Source organism: Saimiri boliviensis, chromosome 4 (assembly GCF_048565385.1).
Source record: "Saimiri boliviensis isolate mSaiBol1 chromosome 4, mSaiBol1.pri, whole genome shotgun sequence".
Lineage (NCBI taxonomy): Eukaryota > Metazoa > Chordata > Mammalia > Primates > Cebidae > Saimiri > Saimiri boliviensis.
In genome coordinates this window covers 142,174,082-142,192,949 of record NC_133452.1, presented here as the reverse complement: position 1 = coordinate 142,192,949, position 18,868 = coordinate 142,174,082, and the positions used below count along the sequence as shown (strand labels likewise).

The window sequence follows — 18,868 nt, the reverse complement described above, 5'->3', positions numbered from 1 at the left end:
TTCTGACTCACAGACCTATTTTTGACTCTCTTGACCTGGCCAAGTCACCACGCACTGGGGGCGCCCTGCCGGAGCTCCCGTGGGACCACCCACCTTCACGCAGCCTTCTCTTTCTTCTGTCTGGCTCTTCTTTCCGAAGCCCAAAGCCTGCCTTCCACTCTGCTTCTCCTATCCTGCTGTACCTGGGATCCTCTTCCTTTTCTGTAAAGGGCCACTGGGCTGCGTTTGGTTTGCGGCCCCTGACATCTCAGATTGAGCTCCTGGACCCCAGGTGACACCTAAGCTCACCTCCCAGCTGGAGAATGGACATGGACCTGCCTCCAGGGCTACTGCCTTCCACGGTGGCGGTTGGTGCTGAAAAGCCGCAGCTTCGTCGCAGAGCAGCCAGGACTCGAGAGGAGCTGAGCGCTCACCATGTGTGGTGACATTTTCCAGACAGACACCTCTTGCCATGCCCCCTCTTGCCCTGCCCCACAGGGAGTGGGGACATCAGACAGACCATGCAGCTCTTTTGCCAACTTACACCTGCAGGGTTTCTTCCCATTTTTAAGAAGCTGCTTATGTGTTAGACTCAGAGGAAGACACAAGGTGGGCAGGCGTTGGACGGGGCACAGAGCGGGAGGGCAGAGCTTGCAGTTCAGACTTTGACGGGTACCAGCTCTCAGTCTCACCACAGATGATCGAGGCCTGCCAGATTTCTGGGTCACCCACCTGGGACACAGCTGGGCCGTGGTGGGAGGGGTCAGCCCCTGGCTCAGCCACCCGGGACACAGCTCAGTTACAGTGAGAAGGGTTAGGTTCAGGGATTCCCCACCTGGGGACACAGCCAGGCCTTCATAGGAGAGGTCAGACTGAAAGCACTGGCTTTGGACCCAGACAGGTGGGGTTGGATGCTGGCTTTGCCACCTACATGTCACTCCAGGCAAGTGGCTCAGTTCCTCAAGCCTTGGGTGCGTTGTTGATGTTATAGCAGTAATAACATCTGCACGCAGGGCGGTTGTGAGCACCGAAAACAGTGGTATCCGCAGAGTGCCGAGCACCAGGCTGGATGCGTGCAGGCTGCTGGCTTTGGGACCATCCGCCCTTTGCCCTGGCATGTGCTGCATTCCCTTGATGACAGTGGTCTGCGGGAGAGTGCTGGAGGCTGGCTCTTGGCAGGACCGGCTCACTCATGGGCCTACCCCCTTCTGAGTGTGGCCCCCCCATCCTCCCTGGGAGAATACCCCTGCCCTGGCTAAAGAGACAGAGCCCACAAAGGAGGTCATCACCGACTTCAGTGGGATTCCTAGAACTGGGCCTGTGGCCTTGCTGGTCCAGAAACTAGAATTGGTGCTGTGTGTGAGCCAGGCTTGGATTACCATGGAATCCCGGGGGCCATGGTACCTGTGATCCTAAGAAAGAATTGTTGGATGTAGTGACTCATGCCTGTAATCCCAGCACTTTGGGAGGCCGAGGCGGGGGCGGATCACTTGAGGTGAGGAATTCGAGACCAGCCAGGCCAACATGGTGAAACCCCATCTCTACTAAAAATATAAAAGTTAGCTGGGTGTAGTAGCACATACCTGTAGTCCCAGCTACTCGGGAGGCTGAGGCTGGAGAATTGCTTGAACCCTGGAGGTGGAGGTTGCAGTGAGCTGAGATTGCGCCACTGTACTCTAACCTGGGTGACAAGAGCGAGACTTTGTCTCTAAATAAAATAAATAAGGATTGCCAAGTGCACAGAGTTCTTGTGGCCAGACCTCCGTGGGAAGCTGTCGCCTCCTTTCACAGGATTTGTGAGGCCCTGCTTGTCTTTACTGGTCTCGGCTCTCCCCACTCCTGCCCTCCACATTCCCCATGGCACTCCCCTTTTCCCCAACCCCTTTCACCCTTATATCTGCTCACCCTTCAGGCTGCCTCCTGCCCCGGAGTGGGGGGATGCCCTGCCGTACCTCCTCCTGGCATCTGGATTTGCCAGGTGGGGGACGCTTTGTGGTCCGCGTTTGCCTCCTGCTGGCCCTCCTGGCTAGCATGAAGGTGCCGGGAGGCCGGGATCTCGTCCATCTTGTTGGCTGTGGTATCCCCAGCCTGGTGAGGAAGGAGCTGTGGTGCTTTGGGTAGAGCGAGCCAAGTGCTTCCTTCCCGCCTGGGTGCGCCGCTCCCCCCCCAGGTACCTGTGTTGCTGCAAGCCCGACTGGCTAAGTGGATGGCTGTTGGAAAATGTTGAGTGTAAAATTTAGGCAGGGGATTTGAATTTTAGTGGGGAGCAAAATGAAAAGGCCTAGAGAAGGCAGGATTATGGGAAAAGCAGAGCTCAGTGAGGTTAAGTCAAGCACTGCTTTTTCACTCACTCCAGGAGCCTCATCCCAGGTGCAGGAGGCAGTAGCTGCTGCAGAGGAAGGAAGGGAGGCTTCCCTCAGGCCCCGCTTTGGATCCTCCGGTTGTTCTCTGTTTCTTCCACGCCTTCCATCGCTTCCTCCTACGTTCTCAGCTCAGCTCTTCACTCCAGTAAAGATGTAGGGCGCGGGGTGGGGCTGGCTGTGGACCAGCTGCTGGGCGCCCCTGGTGCATTGCAGGGTGGAGGTGCGGGGGGGAGGCCTTCTGTCCTGGCGCAGGTGGAAGCGCGTGAGTCTCCGGAGAGCAAAGAGCAGCCCCAGGTTCCCGGAGAGTTAGAACTTCCTTGGGATGTTTAGATATCCGCCGAACCACCAGCTAGTGAGTTCTTAACTGGCTGCCTCTAAGTATTGACTGCCTGTTTAGAAAACAGGTACTTCGGAAGTTTTAAAGGTTTTCCCGAAACATTTTAGATATTTATTTTCCAAAATGTGTATTATACCCCACCTTTAAAGAGTGTCTGTCTCCTATGCAGACACGAGATGAGGCTCCATCCCCCCTTCACTTCTGCGTCTGTGTAGTGTGCTGACGGGCACGTTTGTTAAATGGAAAGGACACAGTGGAAATGTAATTTATGATTCAGTCTGAAAGTTCACTTCGAAGAGCATTTCCCCGGGGCTGTCTGTTGTGTGCGTGTGGGAAAGCGTCCTCGGAGCGCTCAGAGAGGCCTGTTTTTGGGTCGTGGACGCTCCTCCGTGCGTGACCTCCCAGCGCACCCGAGCTGCGTCCGTCCTGGAGTTTCAGAATTGCAGGAGCAGGACGCCCTCCTGCTAGAGTCAGATGGCCCAGGGCCTCCCTGAGGAAGCTGGTCCAGTTACCACAAGTGTGGAGCTCAAAGCCTCCACTTCCCAAAAAAGTGCGACTCTGGACCCGGGTTTCTGAGCCTCGGAAGCCGCGTTTATGTTGGCGCTCACTGTCAGACCCTTGTGCTGACGCCAGCGCCTTCAGTTCTGTCTCCAAGAACAAATCAGGTGCTTGTGTTTGCAGAAAAGCAGCGAATCCCAGACTGACAGATACCGTGCTGTTTTCAACTTCCCAGGCCAAACTGCTTTAGAAAGAAAAGTCACACCGCTGCCTCCTGCTGACACGCGGCCCCCCAGTGCGTGTCCAGTCGGCCCACTGGTGTTCATGCACTGATGTGTTACCAGTTTTTTGGTTTCAAATTCTTAACTGTTTGGCTACATCTGGATGAAATTCTCATGTCACAAATTGTGTAGGATGAGAGTTTAAAAGTTGAGGTCATATTAGCGATTATACTTTATCAGAAGTTAGAACAGTTTCCGGGTCTGTGAGCTCTGAGCTTAAAACTTCAGCGTGCCTTGCAGTGAACGCCGTCCTGCGTTTTCTGCAGAGTGCGCGCGCCCCCTTCTGGCCAGTCCTGAAAGCCGACTCAAGCGGCTCTGCTTCCGTTTCACGGTTCTCTTACCTGCCTGCCGTATTTATCTGTGTGATCTCAGACAGCAAAACTAACTCGGACAAGAACCCCACAGAATTGTCATGCCATGAACAATATTTGGACTAGAAAAGCAAAAATTTTAGATGATCTTAATTGTATTTAAGTGCAGTGTTGAAAGCAAGTTTTCAAATCGTTGCTTACGATAAACAGGTGACATTTGGAAAAGTTCCACTAGCTATTGGAAGCCGAAGCACTTGAGTTTCGAAGGAAGAGTACACCAGGTAGGATAGAAAGAAACGCACATGCGCGCAATAGTTTGCTCTGGGGGAAGCAGTACTTTTTAAACTTACAGTTCTTCTCATCTGTTTCTGGAAAATAAAGTGTCTTAAACGTGGATTCTGCTCAAAACTTCTTCTTTATAAATTGGAGTAGTTGTCATTTGGGGTGGTGGCAGCAGGCATTTGAGGTTTTCATCTGTGAAACAGAGAGTGAAACCATCCAAAATTGCAAAATGAAGACTTCTTTCATTTCTGCACTGTGGTCCCAGTGGACAGCTGCACAGTTTTTTTTGAAAAGCATTTTCCTTCCACATCAAATACACCCATCCGTTTGGTGTGTTTAAAACATTTTAAAAACAATTGAAGCGGGGAGTAGGGAGATGTGAACTTTGGCATTTTAAGAAGGCCAGGCTGTCTGTAGCTTCTTGCCGGGGCCACGTCTGGATTGGGGGCAGGGAGGCCTTTGCTGCTCAGGGCAGCACGCGACCGCATTCTCGTGGCTGTGCTCTGGAGCTCTTCTGGCAGCAGCTGTCCCACTGTGCTGCTGTCAATCAGGTGGGTTTCAGTACGTTTAGCAGAATTCATCACTTCATGAATCAGCTGTGGCCCCTCCTGGCAAAGGGACCAGCACTTGTTGTCTTTCAGGTGGACTGTCTCTGTGGAGAAGGGACCACAGTGTCCTGAGAAAGCTGATGCAGATGGCAGCTTGTCACCACGAGCAGCCAGAACAGGGAATTCATTAATGGAAGTGGCCCTAACTAAAAAGCCTAGAGCTTAAAGAGTAAGCCCTGGTCGTTTCTGTGCTTGCAGGGAGGGATTCCAGCTCTTCACTTTCCCCATCTAAATTTTCCCAGGCTGCTTTTGTTTGGTTGGCAAGCATGTTTACATACTCACTGAGCACAATTTGGCTTCCATCCAGAAACATAAAAACAGGTGAAAGGAAGCAGTGTGGTTCTGCACATTTCTGCAAATAAACCAGCGTGGCTCAGCAGTTTTACTGCCACTTGGCCCTTGAGACTGTCCTTTGAGGCTGGTGACCTAAGAGCCTGCTGCTGGTCATTTCTGCCTGGGGTCAGGCAGAGGGTAATGATGACAAGACTGAGACTGGGGTGCTGCCCCAGGTAAGCTGGAACCCACACAGGAGACTGGATGACGCCTGTCTACTTGTGCCTTGTCTGATGCAAGTTTATTCTGCCAGCAAACAGCGAACATCGCATCCCTTGTGTGGGCCGGGCACTGTGCTGGTTGCTGGTCACAGGGAGATGAGCCCGAGGCGCCTCCTGCCCTATGGCTCCCACTAGTCCCTGGGGAGACCCGCAGGTGAAGCACAGTCATCGTAGAGGAGCAAGAGGCTGTAGAGGGCGGGATGGGCTTTCTGGGCCCACAGGGAGGACCCAGTCCCATCGTCACAGAGCAGGTGGCTTTTCCCGAGTGGATTTGCCTCATCGTGAGCCTGGAGATGGGGGAGGCCGGAGAACAGGACAGCTCTCCTGGAGGCTGTTGGGCAGCAAGGGCCTGTGTCTCGGGGTTGGCGTGAAGATGGGCTTTACAGGGCACAGAGTTGGTGAGGTAGGTGGGCTGGGGTTGGGTCGAGAAGGGTCTGCATGCTCAACTAAAAATACTAACGGGGTTTCCAGGTACACTTGCCTTTCTATAGTTTAGTCTGGAAGGTGAGTCACAAAGAAGATAGTGTAGGTAGATAAAATACAGGATCCAAAGTTAGGTCTGAATGTCAAATAAGCAGCAAATGTTTTTAGTGTTAAGCCTGTCTCTGCTTTTGCATTATTCATTGTTTATCTGAAATTCACATTTAATTAGGCATGCCGTGTTTTATTTGCTAAATTTGGTCATACTAAAAGGAGACCAGTGTACTGCAGAATGTATTTATCTCCTTAGTGTTACCCTTGTAGGTTAGTAAGGCAACCAAGAGGTGCACGTGAATCAAATCAAAGATGTAGCCAAAGAGATACCAGCCAAGCCAAGGTAACAGCGTTACGAACCTCTGTAATACTTACAAACTGTTAGATCGCGCTTTCTGTCCTATGAAATGAGTATACACGTGCTGGATGCATTGACTATGCAAAAAGTCAGTCTCGTGAACCGAATACAACTACTGTGTCATCATTTGATGAACTTAAAACTAGTATTCTAGCTGTAAGAAAAGCTGAAATAGAACAGTACTTTTGCGTGCCTTCGAATAAAGAAGCACTTTGTGGGAATGAGTTATATAATTGTCTTTTCTTTAAAAACAGCTTTTTCGGAATTTTGAATTGGCTCCCTTTTCCTCAGTAGACTTCGCTGTAGCAAGCAGAGGATCAAAGCATTTTGGTTGAAAGAGTGGCGCATATATACATCTTGCAGTATATAAATATTTGAAATTCTGTGTAAATTGCAGTATGTAAATATTCGAAATTCTATGCAAGGAATTCAGGGCTTGGGGAAGAGGCATCCAGAGAGTGTTACTTTTGTTGTTTTCTGTTTTTCTTCCTGCTCCCCGCTGCTTGCCCCCGGCATGTGAGGAGGTGGGGTGAGGTTGGGGAAGAGGGCAGAGGGTGGTCCAGTCCCTTCCTCTGGTGACGGTCAGGGCATTGTGCTTGGGTGTAGGCACAGGCCACGTGGATGGAGGCCCCAGGGTTTACTAGTGGGTGACTCACAGACCACAGAGCCTGCCCTTCTTGGACCCTTATACCCTGCACAGCTGGCCGCCTGGGCCTGTGTGGCTGATGTCAGTGGAGGGGGCAGGTCAGACACTGCCAGGCAGGGATGCCTGCTAGGATACCAGCTGAGCCAGGCTAAGGGGCAACTGGCACGTGACTGAGGAAGTGGGGAGAAGGTTCCTGGCTTCCACTGACCCCGTGGACCCCAGTTATGAGGATGCCCCTGTGGCAGCCCATGCTTTCAGAAGTGCCTTTGATCTGTGTCTGGGGAGCTGTGGCAGCAGTTTCCATGGGCTCTGTGCTCTGGGGCCTCTTAACTTTAGTCAGGAAGTATAAGAAATTTTATTTTTATTATTTATTTATTTATTTATTTTGAGATGGAGTCTTATTCTGTCACCTAGGCTGGAGTGCAGTGGTGTGATCTCGGCTCATTGCAACCTCTACCTCCCGGGTTCAAGCGATTTTCCTGCCTCAGCCTCCCGAGTAGCTGGGACTGCAGGTGTGTGCTACCATGCCCAGCTAATCTTTTTTTTTTTTTTTTTTTTTTTTGAGACGGAATTTTGCTCTTGTTGCCCAGGCTGGAGTGCAATGGCACGATCTCGGCTCACCGCAACCTCCGCCTCTTGGGTTTAGGCAATTCTCCTGCCTCAGACTCCTGAGTAGCTTGGATTACAGGCACGCACCACCACGCCCAGCTATTTTTTTTTTTTTTTTTTTGTATTTTTTAGTAGAGGCGGGGTTTCACCATGTTGACCAGGATGGTCTCGATCTCTTGACCTGGTGATCCACCCTCCTCGGCCTCCCAAAGTGCTGGGATTACAGGCATGAGCCACCGCGCCTGGCCCTTTTTTTTTGTATTTTCAGTGGCGACAGGGTTTCACCATGTTAACCAGGATGGTCTCGATCTCCTGACCTTGTGATCCACCTGCCTCGGCCTTCCAGAGTGCTGGGATTACAGGCGTGAACCACCACACCCAGCAGAAATTATTTTTATCTCTTTTTATAAACCTATTCAATGAATTGCTTGAAAACTGAACAGACTTTTCCCCTGTAAAACAAAATCAGATCAGAACTTCTGCAAACCTTAGCCTCTGTGACTGGTAATACTAGGTTGGTGCAGAATTAAAGGCAGTCATCACGGTTTTTGCCATTAATAGTTCTAGAACTTAAGGCTTTGTGGTTTCATCACGGCTCATAGGCACGTTTGCATCAGCGTCAGTCACACTGGTGTTGGGGAGAGGCCAGGATCCTTGGGAACCTCCTTCCCCATCCCTGCGAAGCTGAGGGATAGCAGCTATGATGGGAAGACTTCTGCTCTCTCTGCATTTCTCATGGGGAGCTAGAAAAGCACCCGAGCCTTCATGCCTTGTGCTGTGGTGTCTTAAAAATAAAATACTGTAAGAGCCACTCAGGCATGTGGTGACCGTAAGAAGCACAGAGGCTCAGATTCCTGGAAAGTGGCATGAGTCATGTCCACTTTGGTTTTCTCCAGGCAGATTCTTTTCCTTCTGAACATGGCATGTAAATGGCTGGTCTAAACAGGGGCTCCATTTCCAGGGGTCTGCGATCTGGGCAGCCGTGGCCAGCAGAGCGAGTCCTTCCCTGTGTCATTGGGGGTGGGCTGGTCCTGGGCCAGCACCCCAGCTGTAGCCACCATGCTGATGGGGCCTGAGCCGCCCTGGGCTGAGTTCTGACCGTGAGCAGGGTGATTATGGAACCTGCCAGGCTGCCCTACTTGGAGGGATCTTACGCCTCTCATCCCCCTTTGAGATTGACAGCACCAACTCCATCACAGACTTACCATTCATTGGGTAGCTGAAACGTTGAATGTTCCCGACGTCGCATTCATTACAGAGGACCACACTGGCGGTTCGTGGGCGCCTGTTATGGATTGAATTGGAAGCATATTTCCTGGTGTGCTTTTCTGACTTTGGGCATTTCTGTCTCAATTCTAGGACTGGTTGCCATAAAGGAAGCCCACGACATAGAGACCAGGCTCAATGAGGTGGAGAAGCTGCTGAAGACGATCATAAGCATGCCTTGTAAAGTGAGTGTGGTCAGGCCCCAGGCTGGGTGGGGATGTGGGTGGCCTGGCACCTCCTACCTATGAAAGGCATCCGTCCCCCAGAGAGTTGACTCACTCTGGCTCATTTGCCAGTTTGTTCCCTCCCTGGGGACAGCGTGAAGTACCAGGTGATAGGGATGGGGGTGGAGGCATGCAGGTGTAATCAGGGAAAGAAGGCTTTTGTGGGCTGCAGTGGCTCGGGTGTTTCCTCCCTGAGGACAGCGTGAAAGTGAGGGATACAAGGAGATGTGAGCAGGATGGGCATGGGGCCTCTCGGCTGCAGAGGGCTTCGCTTTCTGCCTTGGCTCAGAATCCACTGTCTTGCGGAGGGGATTTGAGAACAGACACGTAGAAGCCATGCGGAACGTTGGCATCAGCACATCGAGGCACATTGCGTGGATTTGACTGTCAGCTCCCTTTCCACGTCAGCCTGTGGGCTTCGTCCTGAGTGGTGGTTGAGAACCCGGACTTGAGCGCCAGGCAGAACTCCTTCGCTCCTGGCAGCTTCCGCTTCTTCCTGGCAAATGAGGAGAGTGAACACAGCCTACAGTTACTATAGAGGGAGGGAGGCGTGAGTGAAACTGGAACGTTGATCGGAGCCATGATTCCCTCCACTGCCCAGGCTGCTGAGGCCTTGTATTCCTGCCACCTGGGCCGGGAACACATGAGGGTTGGGCAGTGAAGGCAGCCTCGCCCCTGCGGTCAGCCATGGGGCATCCGGACATTCATGGGGTGTTTGCATCACATGGGCCACCTCTGAGGAGGAGCAGGGCTCTTGATAGACAGGGCCAGTGTGTGGAGGCTGTTCATTTTTAGTAAACCCTGTATTTCTCCCCAGTATTCTAGATCAGAAGTTGTACTCACCTTCTTTGAAAGATCTCCTCTGGATCAGGTGTTAAAAAATGATAATGTACATAAAATTCAACCCAGCTTTCAAAGTCCAGTCAAAATATCAGGTAAGAGCCACGGGGGAGGTGTGGGGTTGGGAGGGGGTACTGCTGTGGGGGCTGTGGGGGCTGAGGCTTCACAGAAACCCTCCCAGCTGGCTGGCTGTGCAGCTGGGCCGCACTTTCCCGGAAAGGCAATCCGAGAGAAATGCACACACAGGGAGAGAGGCTGTTTCTTGATTTCCCGAGCGGTGTGTTTCCCTCTGCGGCTCTCACTCCTGCTGTGTCCACTGGGGTTTGTTTGGCATGTAGATAGGAACTCAAGAAATGGTATAACCATGAACACATTGAGGATATAGTTTGAAGCGAACTACTGGAATCCATAGTTCAGCCTGCTGAAGCGAGACAGCCCATGTCACGCGGCGTTGGACTTGGTTATTGCTCATAGGGGCAGCCGTAACAAAAGGGACGCACAGGCTTAGGTCTCCTTAGTGTGGACGTGGGACTGTGTCTCCTGGCACAGGAAGGAAAGAAGGGGAAGCCTGGGCTTCTTGGCCAGTCCAAGTGTGGTGACTTACTACGATCTGGGTTGCAGGTGTCGTGAGAACACTAGACTTGTTTTTTGCAGCACTGTTTTGGCAAAGGCTGCCGAGGAGGATTTCCTAGGGAAAAGAGCTCTGTCCTGGGAGTCTCTAGGACTGGGTTTCCCCAAGCAAGTGGCAGTTGCCTTGTGACATAAGAGGTGACAGTTGCATGCGATCTTGCCATGGCCTGCCTGGTGGACAGAGAGGGAGGGGAACCTCAGGAGACACGGCTTGGTCAAAGGAGAGCACCTCCATGACGCCGTGATCTGTAGGAAGGAGAGCAGGGGCCTGTTTCTGAATGGAGGGGGAAGCCGAGAGAAGGAGGGGTGGAGGACTCAGAAGGATGTCAAGGAAGAACAGCAGATGAGGGGGATCTGAGCCCAGGGCTGACTCAGAAGGAGCTGGGGAGACCAGAGGACAGTGGGGCTGAGTGACGGATGCTGTTGGCTGTGAATGTCGCCTTGCTGATTATGGGCCACAGCACAGGCGGGATTCTGAATTGCGTGCTTGGGAGAACTGGGTGAGGTGGGCAGGTTCTGGAACCTGGGTTTAAGATGGGTTTGTAGATATTAATAGGATGTATGTGTTCAGGGTGGTGGCACTCCTGACCCTGTCTGTGGCTGCTGCTTTGTTTCGCTTTTTACTTTTTTGTTTTTACTGACACATAATTATTGTACATATTTATGGGGTAAACTATGATGTTTCAGTATATGGGTACATTGTATAAAAATCAAATATTTAGTATGTTCATTATCTCAAACATTCGTCTTTCCTTTGTGGTGAGAACGTTCAAAATTCTCTCTTCTAACTATTTTGGAATACACAAGGCAGCATTGTTTTTCTTCCCTTCTTATTTATTTATTTACTTATTTTTAAAAGATGGGGTTTCACCATGATGGCCAGGCTGGTCTTGAACTCCTGACCTCAGGCGACCCACCCACCTCGGCCTCCCAAAGGGCTAGGATTACAGGCGAAAGCCACCACGCCCAGCCCCTGGTCACCCTGCTGTGCAGTAGCTTGCTCCTGTCACTGTAACTTTGTGCCCACTGACCAGCCTCTCCCTGTTCGCTGCTGGCCCCTCCTCAGCCTCTGGTAACCGCTGTTCTACTTGCTGCTTCTGTGATCTCCCCCTTCTTGAGACTCCACATATGAGTGAGATCTTGTGACATTTGTCTTTCTGTGTCTGGCTTATTTCACTTAACATAATGCCTGCAGGCTTAGTCATGTTGCTGCAAATGACAGCATTTCATTCTTTTTAATGGCTGAATAGTATTTCATTGTGCATATGTACCACATTTCCTTTATTCATTCATTGGTCGGTGGACACTTTGGTAGTTTCCATTGTGTTGGCTGTAAGTATATGGATTCATTTCTGTGTTCTGTATAGTGTTCTATTGGTCTATGTGTGTTCTTTATGCCAGTACCATGCTGTTTTGGTTACTGTAGCTCTGTTGTATATTTTGAAGTTGTGTAGCGTGAGGCCTCCAGCTTCGCTGAAGATTGGTTTGGTTATTTGGCATTGTTTATAGTTCCATATACATTTTAGGATTGTTTTCTCATTTTTGTTGTTGTTTTGTTTGTTCTGTTTTGAGACAGAGTCAACCTCTGTGGCCCAGGCTGGAGTGCAGTGGCACAGTTACGGCTCAAGTAATCCTCCTGTCTCAGCCTCCTAAGTAGCTGGGACTGCAGGTGCACCTCTCCATGCCAGGCTAATTTTTGTATTTTTTGTAGAGGTGAAGTTTTGCCGTGTTTCTCAAGCTGGTCTTAAACTCCTGAGCTCAAGTGATCCACCTGTCTTCACCTCCCAAAGTGCTGGGATTATAGACAGCCTAGGATTGATTTTATTTTTGTTCCTGTGAAGAATGTCATTCATATTTTGATGGGGATGGCATTGAATATGTAGATCACTTTGCGTGGTATGCTACTTTGATATCTCTATAAGATAGCTTCCTGTGTGTCCTTAGACAAGAGCAGTGAGTGCAAGAGCCCCTCCTTAGCTGGCACTGGGTCTCCAGAACCTTTATGGAGAGTGAAGATGGCTGGGTCCTTCATCCTGGCTGAGTGTCTACAGATCCTCATCTCATAGGGCTCACAGAGGGCTCTGGAGTCCTAATTGTCTGTTTCTCTGGGTTTTGCATTTTGTAGTGTGGAGCCTGGGGAAGCCTTGTTCTTTAGTCTGAGCGGGGAGAGTCCTAGCACCAGTGTCTCTGTTTCGCTTTGTTTTGGGCAACCGAGAGAGCAAGGAGCAGCAGAGAACTCTTAAGGCCTTGCCTTGAGGGAGAGGCTGGGCCGCTGCTTCAAGCTGACCCCGAGGCTCCTGAGTGAGAGTGACAGATTAGAGTGAGAGGGATCGATTAGAGCTGCCTGGAGCTGCCTCTCTGTTGGAGAAGTTCCTGTGGCTCAGCGCCTGGAACGTGCTCCAGCCCGCCCTGGCCTCCTGTTTCCATCAGTGACTTTTATGAACACATGGCCCACGTGTACCCTAAGGGGTGAGCATAGTGACATGAAATTTAACAGGGAGAAATGTGGAGTCTCATGTTGCAATTGGGAGTATGTTCTCTTTGCCTTTTTGCAAGGGCTGAGGACAGGTTTCAGCCGCTGCTGTCTGTGGCCTTCTGTGCATGATGGGGGGTACAGCGTCCAGGTCTAGGAAGGGTCCTGACCTCCTTGTGCAAGTCAAGACTGTCCCTGGGAGGCAGCTAGATGAATTACTGCATCCAGAGAAGAGTGTCTGGTGGGCAGGGGTCAGAAGAATAGGGGGAAATGTAGAAGAGCAGCTGCGAGGACGGGATGCCACCCTCAGATGTTGGCGGGCTGCCACGGGGAGGGGCCAGGCAGAGGCTGCACAGGGCCTGTGGGTTGCAGTAAATGTGGATGACTTTGGCTCAGCACAGAACACGTTCTGCCATCTGGGGCTGCCTAACGTGGAGTCTGCACCGGCCTGTGGCTGACAGTCTCATTGCAAAGGCTAGGGGCCCGGAGGTGTTACTTCAGGAGGCGGCAGGTGGTACGGCCTCTTGCACCCTTGCAGAGCTGAGGGTCCCAAGTGCTCTGGGTATCTGCCTCCTTCCTCTGCTCTGCCAGTCACCGAGTCAGATGTTCTCCCTCTGAACTCCCAGACCCCCTCCGATTTCTGCTCCCCATCTAGCTGGCTCCTCACCGTGTCTAAGGGAATTTCCTAAGCTAGAGCAGTTGTGTGGGCTGGTGGCGAGGCAGTGTGCTCACCCACGCCATGCCAGGAACCTCCCATCAGGAATGCTTTTTCATGAAATTACTATTGACAATGGCCCCGACATCCCTTTGAGAAAATGGCTCACACATTGGCACATCATATTCTCCATCTTGGTCCCATACTGATGTGTTTCTGGATCCGTGGGTCCCCAGGCTGGGGCTCGGGGTCTGCAGAGCCCTGGTGTCACCTGAGACTGTCCACATGGCTTTCTTTCATGCCTTCCCCTTTCTCCAGGACATGAACCTGAGGACTGAGCCAGTCATCCCAACACTGTGACCTCCGAGGCTCATTAATTGATTGTTTTAAAAGCTCACTCTCACAATCAAGCCAAGTCCTTGGCCATTCTGGGCATTCAGAACCTGGCCCACTGATGTACGTGGGCCATGGGAGACAGGCACTGACCCTCTCTGCACTCATCATGTAGGCTGGGGATGGGGGCCCGCAGGTGCCGAGTGCCTCGGCTTTTCTGGGACAGTTTAGTTGTCAGGGGCTCCACTAGATGGCGCCCGGCGCTAGCAGTCGCGTGAACCGTGTCCACATCCTAGGGCCACGGAGAGGACAGTCAGGATGGATGGACTGCAGCCCTTGGCAATGCCTCTGACCAGTGCAGCCTTCATCATTCTTTGTCCAATGCTTGTCAAATGTAAGAAAGCAGGAATCTGGAGCATTCTGTCCCATGACTGCAGCTGTGCAACGTAGAAGGAAATGCAAACCTCAGTTTTGATCTGGTAACTTGGACTCATCAGTATCAGCCACAAAAATCTCAACATTCAGGTTTAAGAGGGCTGGAAATGAATCACAATTTTATTTTTCATTAATCTGGCTTCTGGCCAGTCTCAACGTTATGTTTACTATGTAGCGGTAGCCCAGCTGGCCAGATAATAAAAGGGCACTGCCTTGGGTTTTGTTCCGCTGCTGGAGTGTGTTGGAAATACAGTGGGAGAGAGGAGGTGAAAGGGAGGAAGGCTGGAGTGTGAATGCTTTCACGGCTGAGACTGTGTCTGCTGAGAAAAGGAATCGAGTTATTGAAGTGAGGAGTTGCAGCGGTTGTGGGGCGCATGAAAACGTGGCTGCATCTAAAAAACAGAAAAATTGCCATTAGGCAGACAGGCACGCTGGTAATTGTTGCAAAAAAAGATCCATTGATTGATAGAGGCCAAGATTGGGGGTGAAACTTTGAGGAGAAACAAGATTTGCATGGCCTCGAGGCATCCTCCCTGGGAAAGGTGGTAGCTTCACTGTGGAGACAGCTGGCAGAAGCCTCCTCACCCAGGCACTCCGACCTCCCCCCCACCCCCATGTGCCACTCCAGCTCTCATGCAGCCTCGCAGTGTAGGCTTCCTGCCAAAAATGCATCACCTGGATCGAAGCACTCTGAAACTGCCAGCAAACCCAAATGGAGGGACATTTGCCAATATAGCTCAGTGCTCTCTAAAAGGGTTGTGGTCATGAAGGACAAGGAAGATGGAGGAACCATCAGCGGTCGTAGGAGACCAAGATAGAGGAACTCATGGCAGCAGGGGGTCCTGCATTAGGGTGAGCACGGAAAAGAGGAACATTGGTGGAAAAACTGTTGAAATTCGAGTGAAGATCTTTTGTTTGGTTAACCATATTGTGCCAATGTCAGTTTCCATGGAAGAGCAGGGCTGTTTTCATGTGGAAAAATAGGAGTGTAAAAAAATAGCTTGAAAGTGAATTATTTCATGGAATCAGTCATGCATGCGATTAAAATGGTTACATTGGTCAAAGATTCTTGCTATAGATACAGAGCTGACTTCTAAGACATTCACGTTGTATGTTTGAAGAGAGGCCCAGATGCTATAATTTTTCTTGAATTACAACATTTTCTTCCCTTCTCTTTTATTTACATCGTAACAGATGTAAGGACATTACCAACAATTGCAACAGCTGTCAGGAAATGCAGATCTCAGCCTTGATACGGTCACTTGAACGCATCAATTTCAGCCACAGAATCTGATCGTTCAGGTTTAGGGGGCCTGTAAATAGAACATTGTTTTTCATTAATGTGGCTTCTGTATCATTTCAACCTTACTTTGACTATATAGGGGTAGCCCAGTTGGCCAGTTAATGAAAGGGCACTGAATAGTCACAATAGATCACCCAGGACTCTTTACTGAGCCTGCAGCATTTGCTGGATTCTTCACATACATCATCTCCGTCTGCACACTGGACTTGGGAATGGATACCGTTACTCCCATTGTACATACAGATGGACAAACTGAGCGAGAGGTAACGTGCTCTCCAGGTCTAAGTAGCAGAGTGTCCCCAGCTGCACAATCTACATACTCTCCAACCTGCTCGTGCCTCCTGAGGAGCCAGCATCCCACACTGCAGACACGCCATACTTGCTAAAGCTCTGGCCGAAGGCACATGGCAAGTTACCGGCGGACCTTGTTACAGGTCAGCCTTCCTGGTTCCGTAGCCATGAATCTCAATGAAGCCTTTTGCTTGAAGGTACAAGTTCATGGTCTACACCATCCTCTTGTGAAAACTGACCCAGGAGGGCAACTCCCCTTTAAATATCTGCTGTCTTGTGGTTGAAACGGGGCACAGACTACAGGCTTAGCAGGATCATCTCCCTAAATCAGTGGTCCCAACAGTTAGAGGCTTGCTAGAGCTAAGTGCTTTTTCTTCTCTTTTAAAACTGTGGACCTGTACTAATGTGTACAGCTTTTCCTAGAACTTTTTTGTTAAAGTGGCCAAATAAACAAAAATATAAACTGTTGCAGAATCTATGCTCCATTTTCAACTAGCACAAGCATGTGAAAGCTGTGCACATTTCCCTAGGTTTTAAGACAATTTGTTTTTCAGTGAACCATCTCTTTCTGAACCCAAGTTGGGAATGAATGTTCCAGAGGTTGCTGCACACCTACCAGCTATGTAGCCTGGCTTGCCCCAAACTTTTTTGAGGTCATGGGGCTGAGAGCAGAGGTGGGATCTAGGAGGGAATGGGAGCTTCTCAGGGACCATCTTTAGTGAAAGGCAAGAGTCTAAGCAAGGCCCCTCTCTGGGCCAGGCCTGAGGCAGCAAGGTCCATGCAGGAGGCATCAGACATACCTTTAGTGTTTTCCAGGGCCCAATCAGCCTTGCAAATAATTAAACCACATGTATGTGCATGAGGCTCCTTATCATAGGTTAAGGAATTATTTCTTACAAGTCTCTTTTTTGGGGGCACTGGTAATAAAGACTCCATTTTATAGAGCTCCAAATTTCACATTTAAGAAAGATTAGGCATGCAAGGTAACGCTTCAGAATTTCCTTCAGAAGTGATTTGCAGCAGCGACATTTGTTTTAACTTGTAGGCCACCATCCAACCAAATTCGCTTTGCAAAGGGGTGGGAGAAAGGGGAGGGGGCTGTCAGCTGGCTGCCTGGAGGTAGCTCTGAGGTTTCATGTGCTTCCCAAGAAAGACAGATTTGGGTCAGAGTTAATGAAAACAATAAAGGCAGTGGTTCTGTGCTGCTACCCATTTTAGATAGAGAGGTGAGGGAATCTTAGTTTGTCTTGTTCAGATCTGGCAGTTTTCACAGTCCGCCTGTTAGTGAGGCTTCGATAAGCATCTTCTTTCTGCCCTTTTTGCACCTGTAAGTGTGGCTGACCCCAGAGCTGGGGCACTGACCCCTCTTTGCTTTGCAAAGCTCCTTCTCAGGGCCCGCAGCCCCACCAGGTGGGACAGGGAAGAGCTGAGGACTGATGGCCCTACGAAACACCAGCAGCCCCTTCTCCAGAAAGACAGGCAGAATTTTAGCGATGACGTGAAGAATCTGACTGATGAATCGACATTTTGATCATATGGGGATGCGAGGAGAGAATCAGTTTTTCTTTCCTCATTTTTGCATTAATTTCCCTAATTCTCTTCATATGGAAAGAAGTTCACAGGACTGAGAACCAAATACCTAGAAAGATTTAAGAATAAACAGAAAATGACCATTTCAGTTACAAAAAAAGCAAATCCATACACCGGAATAAACCAGTCTGAATTGTGGTAAGGCATAAGAAAAAATAAAGGAAAACAGTTGTCCAGGCAACTAAGGCATCCAATGGGGCAGTGAGCGGTGTTCCTGTGGGGCGTGGCGTGCCAGGGGAGTGGGAGGGCTGGAGCTGTGCCCCAAGTGGGAAGAGGATAGTCCCTTGGGTTGGAGAAGGCACCAGGAATTTGGAGTTGTTTTTGGCATGACTTTTATGGTGGGGTACATGGAGGTTCTGATTCGAAAGAGCAGGCAAAGGTGGTCCGGTTCGTAGAAGTGAGGTTGGGAGACGAGCAGCCTCGTGAGCAGCTGGAGAGCTTCAGCTCCAGCAACTGGCCATCGCTACCAGATCTCATCTGCCAAGCGAGGGGACAGAAACGCCGTCCCTCAGAAAATACAAATGAACGTTACAGCTGAGAGTCCACCACCCTGGCTTTTTATACTTAGATGGACCAGATGGTGTGATGGGATCCAGGAGTTGATGGGATTTCAGAGTGAGGAGGATCCTCAGAGATTAATACACCTTTGAAATTTCCCAGTGGAGGAAACTGAGTCCCAAGGCCGTGGAACTCATTGTCCTGGCTCTCATTCTCCATTCCAGCCTTTCCAGCCAAGGATGGGCGCAGACTTCCACCCTCTCTAGCTAACGCATGCAGCCAGTGTGGACATAGGAAGTCATTTTTCTTTGTTGGCTTTTCTAAATTACCCAAATCTGTACTTATTTGGAAAAAAAAATTCATTTACATACAGAATTTTATCAAGCAGAACAGTGAAAATCACCTTCTGGTTTAATATACACACTGAGAAGTAACTCGGGAATGGACAACCAATAATACTGTGTGTTCTCACTTACCAGTGGGAGCCAAGCTATGAGGATGCAAAGGCATAAGAGTGATATGGGATTTGGGGAATTGGAGGGAAGGGCAAGGGGGAAGGGACTACACATCAGGTGTAACGTACACTGCTTGGGTGACGGATCCGCCAGAATCTCAGAAATCACCACTACAGAGCTTATCCATGTAACCAAGACCCACCTGTACCCCAAAAACAATTGAAATAAAAATAAAATGCACACTGATCTCATTCAATCAGAATAGCAACCCAAGGCAGTCGGTATTGTTACTCCTGTCTTAGCCACGGGGAGAGCTCAGCAAGGTGTGGTACCCTGGGCAGAGCCACACATCACTGTGCCATAGATCTTCTCTCACACACAGACTCACAGATGTGAGCCCGGTACTCCTGCTTTATACTCCAGCTTTAAGCCCACAGCAAAGGGCATATGGCGAGAGCGCTCAGCCAGCCAGGGCACCTTTGTCTGGGGAGAGACACGCAGCAGGCCTGGCTCCTGTGGGGGTTGACCTCGGCCCTGACATTGCGCAGTGGGGCTCTGAATGGGTCTCAGGTGCA

The 18,868-nt window shown here is 50.3% G+C and overlaps 1 protein-coding gene across 1 annotated transcript in view; it reads left to right on the top strand.

Annotated features, from left to right (window-relative positions):
* Positions 1-18,868, top strand: part of PXDC1 (PX domain containing 1) — a 29,572-nt gene that overhangs the window by 5,592 nt on the left and 5,112 nt on the right. Inside the window, exons 2-3 of the mRNA XM_039462687.2 lie at positions 8,660-8,751; positions 9,608-9,725. Coding sequence (XP_039318621.1) covers positions 8,660-8,751; positions 9,608-9,725 — 210 coding nt within the window. The remainder of the gene's footprint in view (positions 1-8,659; positions 8,752-9,607; positions 9,726-18,868) is intronic.